The sequence below is a fragment of the Salmo trutta genome, unplaced genomic scaffold, assembly GCF_901001165.1.
Source record: "Salmo trutta unplaced genomic scaffold, fSalTru1.1, whole genome shotgun sequence".
NCBI classification, from domain to species: domain Eukaryota; kingdom Metazoa; phylum Chordata; class Actinopteri; order Salmoniformes; family Salmonidae; genus Salmo; species Salmo trutta.
Genome location: NW_021822679.1, coordinates 86664 through 101663, shown reverse-complemented (window position 1 = coordinate 101663; position 15000 = coordinate 86664). Strand labels below are relative to the sequence as shown.

The window sequence follows — 15000 nt, the reverse complement described above, 5'->3', positions numbered from 1 at the left end:
CCCCAGAACCAGCCTATTAGCAGCCAGCCCCAGGACCAGCCCGTCAGCAGCCAGCCCCAGAACCAGCCTATTAGCAGCCAGCCCCAGAACCAGCCTGTCAGCAGCCAGCCCCAGGACCAGCCTGTCAGCAGCCAGCCCCAGGACCAGCCTGTCAGCAGCCAGCCCCAGGACCAGCCTGTCAGCAGCCAGCCCCAGGACCAGCCTGTCAGCAGCCAGCCCCAGAACCAGCCTGTCAGCAGCCAGCCCCAGAACCAGCCTATTAGCAGCCAGCCCCAGAACCAGCCTATTAGCAGCCAGCCCCAGAACCAGCCTATTAGCAGCCAGCCCCAGAACCAGCCTATTAGCAGCCAGCCCCAGAACCAGCCTATTAGCAGCCAGCCCCAGAACCAGCCTATTAGCAGCCAGCCCCAGAACCAGCCTATTAGCAGCCAGCCCCAGAACCAGCCTATTAGCAGCCAGCCCCAGAACCAGCCTATTAGCAGCCAGCCCCAGAACTAGCTCGTCAGCAGCCTGCAGGAGTAGAAATATGGATTTTACATTTTTGTTGAAATTGAATGATCTTCTTGCCCAAGGAATGAGCCACCTCACATGACTGCCAATGACATAAAGATACAACCAGGACCGACGCGGATGGAGGTTACTCAGGACATAGTCTCCTTCTGAACTGTTCATCCCAGACACCACCCAGAAAATCATTCTGAACTGTTCATCCCAGACACCACCCAGAAAATCATTCTGAACTGTTCATCCCAGACACCACCCAGAAAATCATTCTGGACTGTTCATCCCAGACACCACCCAGAAAATCATTCTGGACTGTTCATCCCAGACACCACCCAGAAAATCATCCTGGACTGTTCATCCCAGACACCACCCAGAAAATCATTCTGGACTGTTCATCTCAGACACCACCCAGAAAATCATTCAGGGTTCTTATCCATGCTGGTGAGTGATTTCAGATCCAAATGGGGAATCCCCAGAATCCCTGTGGGAAGCAGAAACTGACAGAATGTTTCCGTGCAACAAGGTCGTCTCCGGAAAACTTCCACATTATGTCCAGTATTATTCGCTTCGTTAACCGACACGCCAGACCAGCTCGGCGGCAGAGAGACAAACTAGCTGCAATCAGGTCAGTGTGGGACAAGTGGGTGGACCGCCTTCCCCTGTTTAACAACCCTGGGCCCAACGTTACTGTTGATGAGCAGCTTATGCCATTTAGGGTCTGCTGCCCCTTCAGGCAGTACATACCATCTAAACCTGTGAAATATGGGAATCAAGATCTGGGCTGCCTGTGATGCTGCTTCATCATATGTGTGGAACTTGCAAGTGTATACGGGGAAGCCAGATGGAGGAGCCCCTGAGAAGAACCAAGGGAAGCCAGATGGAGGAGCCCCTGAGAAGAACCAAGGGAAGCCAAATGGAGGAGCCCCTGAGAAGAACCAAGGGATGCAGGTTGTCCTGGACGTGACACAACATCACATGCGCTAACTTTTTTTTTTTTTACTTCCGCACAAGTTGGGACAGGAGCTCCTCAAGAGGAAGCTGATGATGGTAGGAACAGTATGGAAAAACAAGCCAGAGCTCCTCAAGAGGAAGCTGATGATGGTAGGAACAGTAGGGAAAAACAAGCCAGAGCTCCTCAAGAGGAAGCTTATGGTGGTAGGAACAGTAGGGAAAAACAAGCCAGAACTCCTCAAGAGGAAGCTGATGGTGGTAGGAACAGTAGGGAAAAAACAAGCCAGAGATCCCACCTCAGCTGTTGAATACACGGAACAGGCCTATCAATTCCTCTAAGTTTGTGTTCACGGCTGACACGTCCCTAGTGTCCTACATGCCAAAGAAAGACACAAATGTGGTAATCATGAGTACGCTGCATAAGGATGGGAGAATCTGTGGCCAGGAACATCAAAAACCAGAAATCATAATGGATTACAATGCCACAAAAGGAGGGGTGGACAATTTAGACAAGCTGGTGACTGTCTACAGCTGCAGAAGAAGAACCCTACGCTGTCCACTTGTGATAGTCTTCAACATCTTGGACATCTCGGCGTACAACGAGTTTGTCATCTGGATGGCGTTGAACCCAGATTGGAACAGAGGGAAGCTCCAGAGGAGACGGCTCTTTCTCCAGGAGCTGGACAAGGCATTGGTAAGACCTCAAATCCAAAGGAGGGAACATATCCCAAGGACCCCAGCTTCTGCAGACATCGTGAGGAGGATTCAGAAGGAGGATGTTGGTGCACCATCCGCCCGACCCACAGAACCAACAACTCCAATACAGGAAGTAAGTGTGAGTGATGTTGTTGTATGTGTGTGTGTGTCTGACTCTCCTACCTTGACCTGCTGTAACTATATATGTGAGTGAGTGAGAAGTTAGTAAAATCCCTGAACTAAGTGTTTTCATCGTTCTAGACTGCAGCCGGTAGCAACAAGAAGAAGCGCTGCGATGGATGTGGACCCAAGAAGGACAGGAAGACACAGTACACACGCATCAAGTGCAAGAAATACACTTATAAAAACAAACACTCTGTCCCTCGTGCGGCGTGCGGTGTGTAGACCGGCCTTAATTTGTGTTCAACGGGGCTCAATTATCATGTCCATAAAATACTGTATGTAAAATTTGTCCTTCCAATTTGTTCAGTTCAAAGCGATAAACATCAAATCGTGACGAAAACGTTGTTTCATTTATATTTGTTCAAGATAAACATGATGTATTCCACCCACGTCTTGATTATAATAGATGTATTTTTTAAACGAATAGTGTTGTTATTGATAAATGTAATCTATCAGAGTTAAATGGAAAATATTAACCAATAAGGTTGTGGCTCCATCAGACAAACATCAGGTGAATAACAAAAACACTACACAAAAAGTTGTCCTCCCCTCGGCCCTCTCGATTTAGCTCGACGGAGCGAGTGAACAACTTGGATCAGTTGTGGGGTTGATATGACCCACAAATCAGTGCAAACTGTAGTCACGTGTCAAACTCCGGTGGCCGTGAACTGCCAAATTCAATCAACATGGATGCATTTTCGGAATGTCAGACCAAATTATGGAGCTAGTTTGGTAAAATTATATATATATATATATATATAGACACACACACACACACACACGACATTGATTTTAGAGAGTTGGAAAATTGGTTTAGTCTCGCAGTGAGTAGTCTATAAAACATAGCTAGCTTCATGAACATATTTTGGGGGATTCTGAAATGTATTGGAATAAATGACCAAACAATAAAACTAGCTTGCCAGCTACGGTTAGCTGACTACCTGCTACGGTTAGCTGACTACCTGCTACGGTTAGCTGACTACCTGCTACGGTTAGCTGACTACCTGCTACGGTTAGCTGACTACCTGCTACGGTTAGCTGACTACCTGCTACGGTTAGCTGACTACCTGCTACGGTTAGCTGACTACCTGCTACGGTTAGCTGACTACCTGACAGGAGTGCGAACAAGCAACTTAGCCTGCTGGGTACATAAAATGGCTCTAGGTTGATTGTTTTTAAACTCAACTTCATGATTTCCACCAAGGACTTTGCCTCTCCAAACATCACTCTCCCTCGCTTGGGCAAGGCACATTTAAGGTACATTCGGATGTGACGATGTAAAACGTCATTCAAGGGCCGAGGGTTTAGGGCCGAGGGTTTAGGGCCGAGGGTTTAGGGCCGAGGGTTTAGGGCCGAGGGTTTAGGGCCGAGGGTTTAGGGCCGAGGGTTTAGGGCCGAGGGTTTAGGGCCGAGGGTTTAGGGCCGAGGGTTTAGGGCCGAGGGTTTAGGGCCGAGGGCCAAGGGCTGTCTACTTTGAGTTTGGACTGCAGCCTAGGTGTCAGCATCAGCATTTGTCTTGAGTAGATTTACTAGTGTTTATAACAGTCAAAGGTCATGTAAACAAACAGTTTATGGAAGCCTATGACAAGCGCAAGCTAGCAGTTCATTACAACAATGTTTTCTTACAGAAAACACACAAACATGTTTTTTTCCCCCCCTTCAGATTTCAGAAAACATAATAGGACCAGACAGTGTTATTTTATATCAAAGACAAGTGTTCACTTTGGCGCCAGTCCAGTGTTGGCACATAAGTAGCACAGATTGCTAGCTAACGACCTTGCTGGGTAGCTAATCAGCTAATGTTAATTAAGTGAGAATGTGACGAGGGCTGCTTGCTTGGTGAAGTGTACTTTTGTTATTTAATTACTCAAATACGTTGGCTGTGACCTAGTGTGGCATTGTGACCTAGTGTGGCATTGTGACCTAGTGTGGCATTGTGACCTAGTGTGACTCGCAATGAGCAGCATTTCCTCGTCAGGCAACCGTTGAAAATGTATTTTAAAATGGTTTTGCTTTATTATATGTATATAATATCAGCAATGTATCTGTGGAATAAAGACAGATAGAAATATTTCTGTGAAATGCTTATAAATCGGACGATAATATCGTTGGGCTCTAGTTTACAGTCAGTTCATTCAATTAAGGTTGGTAAGTCAACCACATATCACAGCAAGTAAACCTTTTCTCAAGAAAGCTTCTATCAGCAAAATCAGTGCTTGTAAGAAAAGACAAGTGGTGGATGGAGAGAAGGATGGGGGAGGGGGGGGGGGGGGGAGTCTGCTTGTGCATGAGCGTACCTTAAACGTGGACGTCCCGTAGAGCTTGGTAGCGTTGGCGGTATCGGGGGGAACATTAGTGATGTTGGAGATGAACTCCTCCAGGTAAACACATGATGCTTCCAGCTGGGTCGTGTTGATGATCACCTGAACCAGCTAACACACACACACACACACACACACACACACACACACACGTGATCAGGCAGAGGGACACCTCAGAGACCTCGTAAGCAACATATCCAAACATTCCCCATTAAAAGCTCAGACAAAAAGGTAGGATTGTCAAACGTTTCCCTGTCTACGATACTTAGCATCTCTGAACAGTGTCACACAGCAAAGACCTTTAAAGTCATCAGTCACTCAGCCTTGTTAAAAGACTCGAAAACAGAAAGTGGCAGTAGCATTGTTTGGCAATGCATGTCCGTGTACTTAAGGTCTAGATTCCAAGCTAGCTGCGCTAATGTTGCTAGCTAGCTAAGGACACTGCACTAACTAGGCAGCGGTTTCATGGAAAACTAGCTAATCCATTGTGATTTAATTCTGTCAATACTAGTTACAGTGGTTAGCTAGCTTGGAGGAAGTATTTAGTGTTGTGTGCATTGTATCTGTGTACTTAGCTAGCTACCATCCCATAGCCTACATTGCACATGAAGTGTGACTGGCTCATCCGTGGATGTACGACAAATATATATTTAAAGTTTTTTTTTTTTGGTGCCTCCCCCACGTGGGGTTCGGTGCTCTCTGATTGGCTCAAAGTCAAGTTGTTGGCCACAGACAAGCACTGCGATTCTACGAGTGGAAAGGGTAGATCCGTCGCTACCGGGGCAGCACTGCGATTCTACGAGTAGAAAGGGTAGGTCCGTCGCAGCACTGTTTTTGGAAAGCAGGGTCCCTGCCCATCTTCTGAAAAACATCTGAAACCCTACCTCTTCAAAGAGTATCTTAAATAAACCCCCCCTCTGTGTCCTGAATATAAAGTGTTAAGTAAAATACAACACATCCCTAAGTACCACTCTTCATATTTCCAAGCATGGTGGTGGCTGCATCATGTTATGGGTATGCTTGTCATCAGCAAGGACTAGGGAGTTTTTTTTTTAGGATAGGATAAAAAGAAATACGGAATACAGCTAAACACAGGCAATATGGTTCAGTCTGGTTCGGTCTGCTTTCCAACAGACACTGGGAGACAAATTCACCTTTTCAGCAGGACAAATAACCTGAAACACAAGGCCAAATATACACTGGAGTTGCTAATCAAGACAACATCCAATGTTGCTGAGTGGCCAATATTCATATATTTCTCTAAGTACACATGTGGAACTGCATGATTTTCTTTTTTTTCCTCCACCATTTTGAAATGTTGATCCCAAAGTCACACATTGACCCCATTATTTACAGAAAGACCGAAACCCACTCTTACCTCAGCCAGTCCTACGTTCTTCTTCTTCATTGCATACTGTAGACAGTTACTGAGCGTTCTGGTTAACAGCAGGTTGGTCGACTTACGGATCACATCATCGATCTCCGTAGAGCTGAAAACACACAAAGACGATATAACATAAAGAGATACATCGGGGCTTCCAAATAGCAGGTCGGGCTTCTGCAAGGTTTCGCTGAAATGAATAGGGGCATCTCACGTTTTGCAACAGTTACACATCCAGTGTAGCAGGCGTGTAGGACAGGAAGGCTCTTTAAGGGCACGGACACACCGGTAATGTTTGCCGGCAAAGCAGGTGTAGGTTACAAACCGAGTGAAAACGTCCCTGGAACACACTAAGCCGAGCGGCAAATCGTCACTAAGCGCAATGTGTTTTCTCCTTAATTAAAAGTATAAGCCATGGGGGTGGGGGGGGGGGTGGGGGTCTACTAAGCGAATGGAATTAGTTTAACAAGGTCCTACCATGGATAATATAGATAATTGATTATGAATTATAGGATCCCTGTATGGGGTCAATTTCACCCCGTATGTATTGAATTCAAAAATAAAATTAAAGTTGAGAATGTAAACATTATATTTTCGGGAAAATAGTGGATGTTTAAAATAGTGGATGTTTAAATCAAAACCCCAAAACTTGTAAGCAAATAATTTTAAAGCAAGATCAAAATGACAAATTATTTTTTTTAAAAGCGAAAGATAACTAATGCAAAAATAGTTTCCGGTTAAACTTTCCCAGCAACCAATCCTATTGAATATATTCTGCCAACGGTACTACCTTTTGGTTACACTGCCCGTATCTTTGTTTCTTTGCTTTTACTACCAGTCTTTTCGATTTGCGAGTGTTGACATTATTTTTCCGCGAAGGGCGGGATTTAGAGGGAGGCGTAGACAATGAGCCTCCATTGGTCGACTACGTTAAGTCGCGGCCACAGCAGGACTATGGCTAACACACCATTTCGACCAACAGAAACACACACACACACTCCAACCAAATCTCTAAATTGTGTCTTATTGTCTTGAGACTGACTGGACGACAGGAATCCACAAAAACCTTCCCTCTGGGAGGGAATGAGAGAATTACAAACAACGTTTGGACAATTCCGAGGGAGAAAGATTCCTCAAGTTCAATTGATGACTTGGCAAAAAGAGACCAGAGAGACTGATGGAAAGAGAAAAGAGAGCAAGAGAAGAGAGAGAGACAAGAGAGAGAAAAGAGAGAGAAAAGAGAAAGGGAGAAAGATAGGGGAGAGAATATAGATATTTTGGACAGTGCAGAAGGTCTATGAGAGAGAGAATAGAGGAGAAAGAGGAGAGGAGAAGAGAGGAGAGGAGAAGAGAGGAGAGGAGAGGAGAGGAGAGGAGAGGAGAGGAGAGGAGAGGAGAGAAGAGAGGAGAAGAGAGGAGAAGAGAGGAAAAGAGGAAAAGAGAGGAAAAGAGAGGAAAAGAGAGGAAAAGAGAGGAAAAGAGAGGAGAAGAGAGGAGAAGAGAGGAAAAGAGAGGAGAAGAGAGGAGAAGAGAGGAGAAGAGAGGAGAGAGAAAGACGAGAGAGAGGAGAGAAAGAAAGAACAGAGAGATTTTGGACAGTGCAGAACGTCTATGTTGTACAGCGGATGTAGATAATGAGACACACACATGCTGAGAATCAATCAGCAATATTATATTAGGGTTACAATGAGGGTTAGAATTATGGTTAGGGTTAGGCTTGTGGTTGGGTTAAGGGTTAAGGTTAGATTTAGGGGTTAGGGGAAAATAGGATTTTGGACGGGAATCAATTATTTAGTCCCCACAAGGATAGCAATACAAAAGTGTGTGTGTGTGTGTGTGTGTGTGGGGGTGTGTGTGTGTGTGTGTGTGTGTGTTAGTAGTGGGGCTATGGTTGACAGAGAAATTAAGTGAAACAATGCTGATGTCCACCTAACGAGACGAGCAATCAGGAAATTACCAGAAAGAAACCAGGGACTGGGAGCCAGACACACACACACACACACACACACACACACACACACACACCATGTTGAAAACGTCCTGTGATATTTATTAGCTGTGTCAAGCCCTGATTCACCCTGTGGGTTAAAACTACGGTGTATTATCATACCATTTCCCCTTCATTACATACTGTGTGTGTGTGTGTGTGTGTGTGGGTGGGTGGGTGTGGTGGAGCGAGACGGAGTTGAGCGTTGGGAAATCAGGATGGAATATTAGGATAAAAAACAGAGAAAGATGAGAAGAAAATAATTCCTGCATCTTTGTTCGATTATTCCTGTCCATCCGTGGCCAGTAAGCCTGTCTGATTACACACACACACACACACACACACACACACACACACACACAATCAGATTCCATATAATCAGTGCAATACAATAGATAATCCCATTGGAGGGAACATGCTGTGTTAAAAACACTCAACTCCAGAAATATACTCTCTGGCAAGATGTCAACGTTCTCTGGTGTCGTTCAATAACTGAAGAGATGTTCAGAATGTCGCATCTTTATCTATCAGAGAGTGTATATGTGACTCCATAAAAACTTCTACAACCGTTTCACCATTTCACCGTTAGCTGCATATTTAAACTCAACTGTCAACGAAGCCACGCCCCATCCCGCTGTAGCCACACCCCATCCCCCTGTAGCCACGCCCCATCCCCCTGTAGCCACGCCCCATCCCCCTGTAGCCACGCCCCATCCCCCGTAGCCACGCCCCATCCCCCGCAGCCACGCCCCATCCCCCTGTAGCCACGCCCCATCATACTGTAGCCACGCCCCATCATACTGTAGCCACGCCCCATCATACTGTAGCCACGCCCCATCATACTGTAGCCACGCCCCATCATACTGTAGCCACGCCCCATCCCCCTGTAGCCACGCCCCATCCCCCTGTAGCCACGCCCCATCCCCCTGTAGCCACGCCCCATCCCCCTGTAGCCACGCCCCCACCCCCCTGTAGCCACGCCCCATCCCCCTGTAGCCACGCCCCATCCCCCTGTAGCCACGCCCCATCCCCCTGTAGCCACGCCCCATCCCCCTGTAGCCACGCCCCATCCCCCTGTAGCCACGCCCCATCATCCTGTAGCCACGCCCCATCATCCTGTAGCCACGCCCCATCATCCTGTAGCCACGCCCCATCATCCTGTAGCCACGCCCCATCATACTGTAGCTAGGGGCTGGAATGGAATCCAGAGAAATAGTAGCTTGACAGAACCACAGACCTCGGAACTAAACTCAATTCTGGCAGAATCTCTCGCTCTCTATAATCATCCAGCTGACCTTCCAGAACAGTCAGACAAATGAAATCCTTCTCTTCATCACCATAACGACCCGATGATTTGGCCTGATCAGGTCACAGAGTGGGGGAGGTGGAGTGGAGGGGGGGATGGAGTGGAGAGGGGGGATGGAGTGGAGAGGGGGGATGGAGTGGAGAGGGGGGATGGAGTGGAGAGGGGGGATGGAGTGGAGAGGGGGGATGGAGTGGAGAGGGGGGATGGAGTGGAGAGGGGGGATGGAGTGGAAGTAAGTGACAACAAGTGTATAAGTGTGTATGTATGTATATATATATATATATATATATATTTGTGTGTGTGTGTGTGTGTGTGTGTGTGTGTGTGTGTGTGTGTGTGTGTACTACCGTTCAACATTTTGTGGTCGCTTAGAAATGTCCTTGTTTTTTGAAAAAAACACCACATTTTTAGTCCATTAAAATAACATCAAATTGATCAGAAATACAGTGTAGACATTGTCAAAGTTGTAAATGACTATTGTAGCTGGAAACAGCTGATTGTTTATGGAATATCTACACAGGCGTACAGAGGCCCATTATCAGCAACCATCACTCCTGTGTTCCAATGGCACGTTGTGTTAGCTAATCCAAGTTCATCAATTTAAAAGGCTAATTGATCATTAGAAAACCCTTTTGCAATTATGTTAGCACAGCTGAAAACAGTTGTCCTGATTAAAGAAGCAATAAAACTGGCCTTCTTTAGACTAGTTGAGTATCTGGAGCATCAGCATTCGTGGGTTCGATTACAGGCTCAAAATGGCCAGAAACAAAAGAACTTTCTTCTGAAACCTGTCAGTCTATTCTCGTTCTGAGAAATGAAGGCTACTCCATGCGAGAAATTGCCAATAAACTGAAGATGTCTGTGTACTACCCCCTTCACAGAACAGCACAAACTGGCTCTACCCAGAACAGAAAGAGGAGTGGGAGGCCCCGGTGCACAACTGAGCAAGAGGACAAGTACATTAGAGTGTCTAGTTTGAGAAACAGACGCCTCACAAGTCCTCAACTGGCAGCTTCGTTAAATAGTACCCACAAAACACCAGTCTCAACGTCAACAGTGAAGAGGCGACTCCGGGATGCTGACCTAGGCAGAGTTGCAAAGAAGAAGCCATATCTCAGGTGTGTGTGTGTGTGTGTGTGTGTGTGTGTGTGTGTGTGTGTGTGTGTGTGTGTATATACACACACACTGCTCAAAAAAATAAAGGGAACACTTAAATAACACATCCTAGATCTGAATGAATGAAATAATCTTATTAAATACTTTTTTCTTTACATAGTTGGATGTGCTGACAACAAAATCACAAAAATAATCAATGGAAATCCAATTTATCAACCCATGGAGGTCTGGATTTGGAGTCACACTCAAAATTAAAGTGGAAAACCACACTACAGGCTGATCCAACTTTGATGTAATGTCCTTAAAACAAGTCAAAATGAGGCTCAGTAGTGTGTGTGGCCTCCACATGCCTGTATGACCTCCCTACAACACCTGGGCATGCTCCTGATGAGGTGGCGGATGGTCTCCTGAGGGATCTCCTCCCAGACCTGGACTAAAGCATCCGCCAACTCCTGGACAGTCTGTGGTGCATTGTGGCGTTGGTGGATGGAGCGAGACATGATGTCCCAGATGTGCTCAATTGGATTCAGGTCTGGGGAATGGGCGGGCCAGTCCATAGCATCAATGCTTTCCTCTTGCAGGAACTGCTGACACACTCCAGATACATGAGGTCTAGTATTGTCTTGCATTAGGAGGAACCCAGGGCCAACTGCACCAGCATATGGTCTCACAAGGGGTCTGAGGATCTCATCTCGGTACCTAATGGCAGTCAGGCTACCTCTGGCGAGCACATGGAGGGCTGTGCGGCCCCCCAAAGAAATGCCACCCCACACCATGACTGACCCACCGCCAAACCGGTCATGCTGGAGGATGTTGCAGGCAGCAGAACGTTCTCCACGGCGTCTCCAGACTCTGTCACGTCTGTCACATGTGCTCAGTGTGAACCTGCTTTCATCTGTGAAGAGCACAGGGTACCAGTGGCGAATTTGCCAATCTTGGTGTTCTCTGGCAAATGCCAAACGTACTGCACGGTGTTGGGCTGTAAGCACAACCCCCACCTGTGGACGTCGGGCCCTCATACCACCCTCATGGAGTCTGTTTCTGACCGTTTGAGCAGACACATGCACATTTGTGGCCTGCTGAAGGTCATTTTGCAGGGCTCTGGCAGTGCTCCTCCTGCTCCTCCTTGCACAAAGGCGGAGGTAGCGGTCCTGCTGCTGGGTTGTTGCCCTCCTACGGCCTCCTCCACGTCTCCTGATGTACTGGCCTGTCTCCTGGTAGCGCCTCCATGCTCTGGACACTACGCTGACAGACACAGCAAACCTTCTTGCCACAGCTCGCATTGATGTGCCATCCTGGATGAGCTGCACTACCTGAGCCACTTGTGTGGGTTGTAGACTCCGTCTCATGCTACCACTAGAGTGAAAGCACCGCCAGCATTCAAAAGTCACCAAAACATTAGCCAGGAAGCATAGGAACTGAGAAGTGGTCTGTGGTCTCCACCTGCAGAACCACTCCTTTATTGGGGGTGTCTTGCTAATTGCCTATAATTTCCACCTGTTGTCTATTCCATTTGCACAACAGCATGTGAAATTTATTGTCAATCAGTGTTGCTTCCTAAGTGGACAGTTTGATTTCACAGAAGTGTGATTGACTTGGAGTTACATTGTGTTATTTTAGTGTTCCCTTTATTTTTTTGAGCAGTATATATATATATATATATATATATATATGTATATGTATATGTATATATGTATATGTATATGTGTGTGTACCTGAGGTGCAGGTCTTCATAATACTTGAGGCAGGCGTAGATGAACTCTTTGACCTGAGAGTAGACTTGAGGAACAAACTCAGAGAACGGAAGCTTCTTAGGGAACGGAAGCTACAGAGGAGAGAGGGAGAGGCCAAGGGGTTACAGACAAGCTTCGAACAAAAGTCAAAATGCCCTAGTCCTAGAGAGTTTACAGGTTGTGCAGGCTTTGGTTCCAGCCCAGACTTAATACAATTCAATCAACTAATTCACTCATTATCCAGGGTTTGATTACATGGCAAGACTACCGTAAAACTTCAATTGAAGGCAGAGTCTCAATAGAAGCCTGTCCCTTTCAATAGCCAGGTAACATTTCAGCAAATAAAACTGTTGTTTTTAATAACGGCGGGTCTAAATTAATTGTTTACGAGGTTTGATTTTAAAGTTATATAAAACTTTTAATGATTATTTTTTAAATGTTACATTTGTTAGATAAAATAAAGACAGTAATGAGTAAATAAAAAAGGGATAGTATTATTATTATTATTATTATTATTATTATTTTTATTATTATTATTATTATTATTATTATTATTACTATTATTATTATTATTAGTATTATTATTATTACTATTATTATTTTATTATTATTATTATTATTAGTATTAGTATTATTATTTTTTTTTTTTTAAGAAACTGCTAACAGCCGAGAACTGCGGAGCGACAGTAACTGGCATCGAAAACGTTCAACAACTTCAGGAGTACAGACCCCTAGAAATCATTTGATCGCCCTCTAGTGGCCACGGTAAGAACTGCCGAAAATACAGTCAGAGAAGAGAGTAAGTATTCTGTAAAGGAATGGTATTTTTTTTTTTAGAAGCATACTAAGACAAAATAATGTGACAGTGTGTAAATTACGGCACAGCTCAGGAAATAAAGAAATATAATGAAATACTGGAAGAAAATGCTTTTAACTATGATAAATAATTAACTAGGTAATACCTAACTATGCAATATGAGCAAAAGGTGTGTGTATTAAAGAAATCCTGTCCCGCGGGAATTATAATAGACCTATATATATATTTTTTCTTTCACATAACTGCTCTCTTTCTGGTCCGCAAATTACCCACCCCTTATACACTAACGCCCTCGTCAATACCTTGTCCAGTTCAGGATCTTGAAAGGGGAACTGGGAAGTGAACTGTCTGTATTCCTCCTCTGTCGCCACGGGGATGGGACTAAAGTTATCCTGGTCCAACACCTGCCTGGAGAGACAGGGATGAGAAGAACGGTTAACACAATGGGCACACTATTCACCTTTCTCCACCTCATCATCATCATCCCCACAATTTCTCCTTCTCTCCATCCAAGCTCTTTCTGGGTTCAGTGAGATTCCGAGGCCCTTTCTGAACTCGAGGCGCGTGCCAGTACGGCTTTTCACAGGGATCAGTACTGGGAACTGAGGCCACTGAGGTTAGACACACTGCTGGCTGGGGGGAGTTCTTCCTGCTCCCCTCCGGAGTCTTCCCGGAATGCTGAGAGCGACGCTCCAAGGTTCCCACATTCCAAACAGTGTTCCAGAGAGAGAGAGAGAGAGAGAGAGAGAGAGAGAGAGAGAGAGAGGCTTTGAACCCTAGCTGTATGTTATTCCACAATAGAAGTGGCATTTCTGTGGTGTGTGTGTGTGTGTGTGTGTGTGTGTGTGTGTGTGTTCTGCGTTGTTTTACAGTGTATTGAATGTCTCTCTGGTATTTAGTAAGAATGAACTGCAGTAACAATGGTTCAACTTCCCAGGGGGGTCATCACACACACAGTACGACTAACACCCCCATCTGTCTTCCCAGGGGGGTCACAGTACGACTAACACCCCCCATCTGTCTTCCCAGTGGGGTCACAGTACGACTAACACCCCCCATCTGTCTTCCCAGGGGGGGTCACCACAGTACGACTAACACCCCCCATCTGTCTTCCCAGGGGGGGTCACCACAGTACGACTAACACCCCCCATCTGTCTTCCCAGGGGGGGTCACCACAGTACGACTAACACCCCCCCATCTGTCTTCCCAGGGGGGTCACAGTACGACTAACACCCCCCCATCTGTCTTCCCAGGGGGGTCACAGTACGACTAACACCCCCCATCTGTCTTCCCAGGGGGGTCACAGTACGACTAACACCCCCCATCTGTCTTCCCAGGGGGGTCACAGTACGACTAACACCCCCCATCTGTCTTCCCAGGGGGGTCACAGTACGACTAACACCCCCCCATCTGTCTTCCCAGGGGGGGTCACAGTACGACTAACACCCCCCATCTGTCTTCCCAGGGGGGTCACAGTACGACTAACACCCCCCATCTGTCTTCCCAGGGGGTCACAGTACGACTAACACCCCCCATCTGTCTTCCCAGGGGGGTCACAGTACGACTAACACCCCCCATCCTGTCTTCCCAGGGGGGTCACAGTACGACTACACCCCCCATCTGTCTTCCAGGGGGGTCACAGTACGACTAACACCCCCCATCTGTCTTCCAGGGGGGTCACAGTACGACTAACAACCCCCCATCTGTCTTCCCAGGGGGGTCACAGTACGACTAACACCCCCCATCTGTCTTCCCAGGGACATTATCCCCTCTCCTGTCCACTATGTAGCAGAGGAAGTTTGTCCTTCCCTCTCGTGTCATAAAACATCTCCACCATAACATTCCCACAACCAAACGACACACCAACGGCCTCTAGCCAACACGGCAGACAACACACACACAGAGCAGACAACACACACACAGAGCAGACAACACACACACAGAGCAGACAACACACACACACACACACACACACGCACAGAGCAGACAACACACACACACAGAC

At 46.5% G+C, this 15000-nt stretch overlaps 1 protein-coding gene across 1 annotated transcript in view; it reads right to left on the bottom strand.

Annotated features, from left to right (window-relative positions):
- LOC115183220 (exocyst complex component 6B) overlaps nt 1-14489 on the bottom strand; it is a 33098-nt gene extending 18609 nt beyond the window's left edge. Inside the window, exons 1-5 of the mRNA XM_029744555.1 lie at nt 13486-14489; nt 13298-13403; nt 12161-12270; nt 6034-6145; nt 4632-4766 (exon numbers count right to left, since the gene is read on the bottom strand). Of these exons, the coding sequence (XP_029600415.1) occupies nt 4632-4766; nt 6034-6145; nt 12161-12270; nt 13298-13403; nt 13486-13805 (783 nt within the window). The 5' untranslated portion in view covers nt 13806-14489. The remainder of the gene's footprint in view (nt 1-4631; nt 4767-6033; nt 6146-12160; nt 12271-13297; nt 13404-13485) is intronic.
- Between the last annotated feature and the right edge of the window lie 511 nt (nt 14490-15000).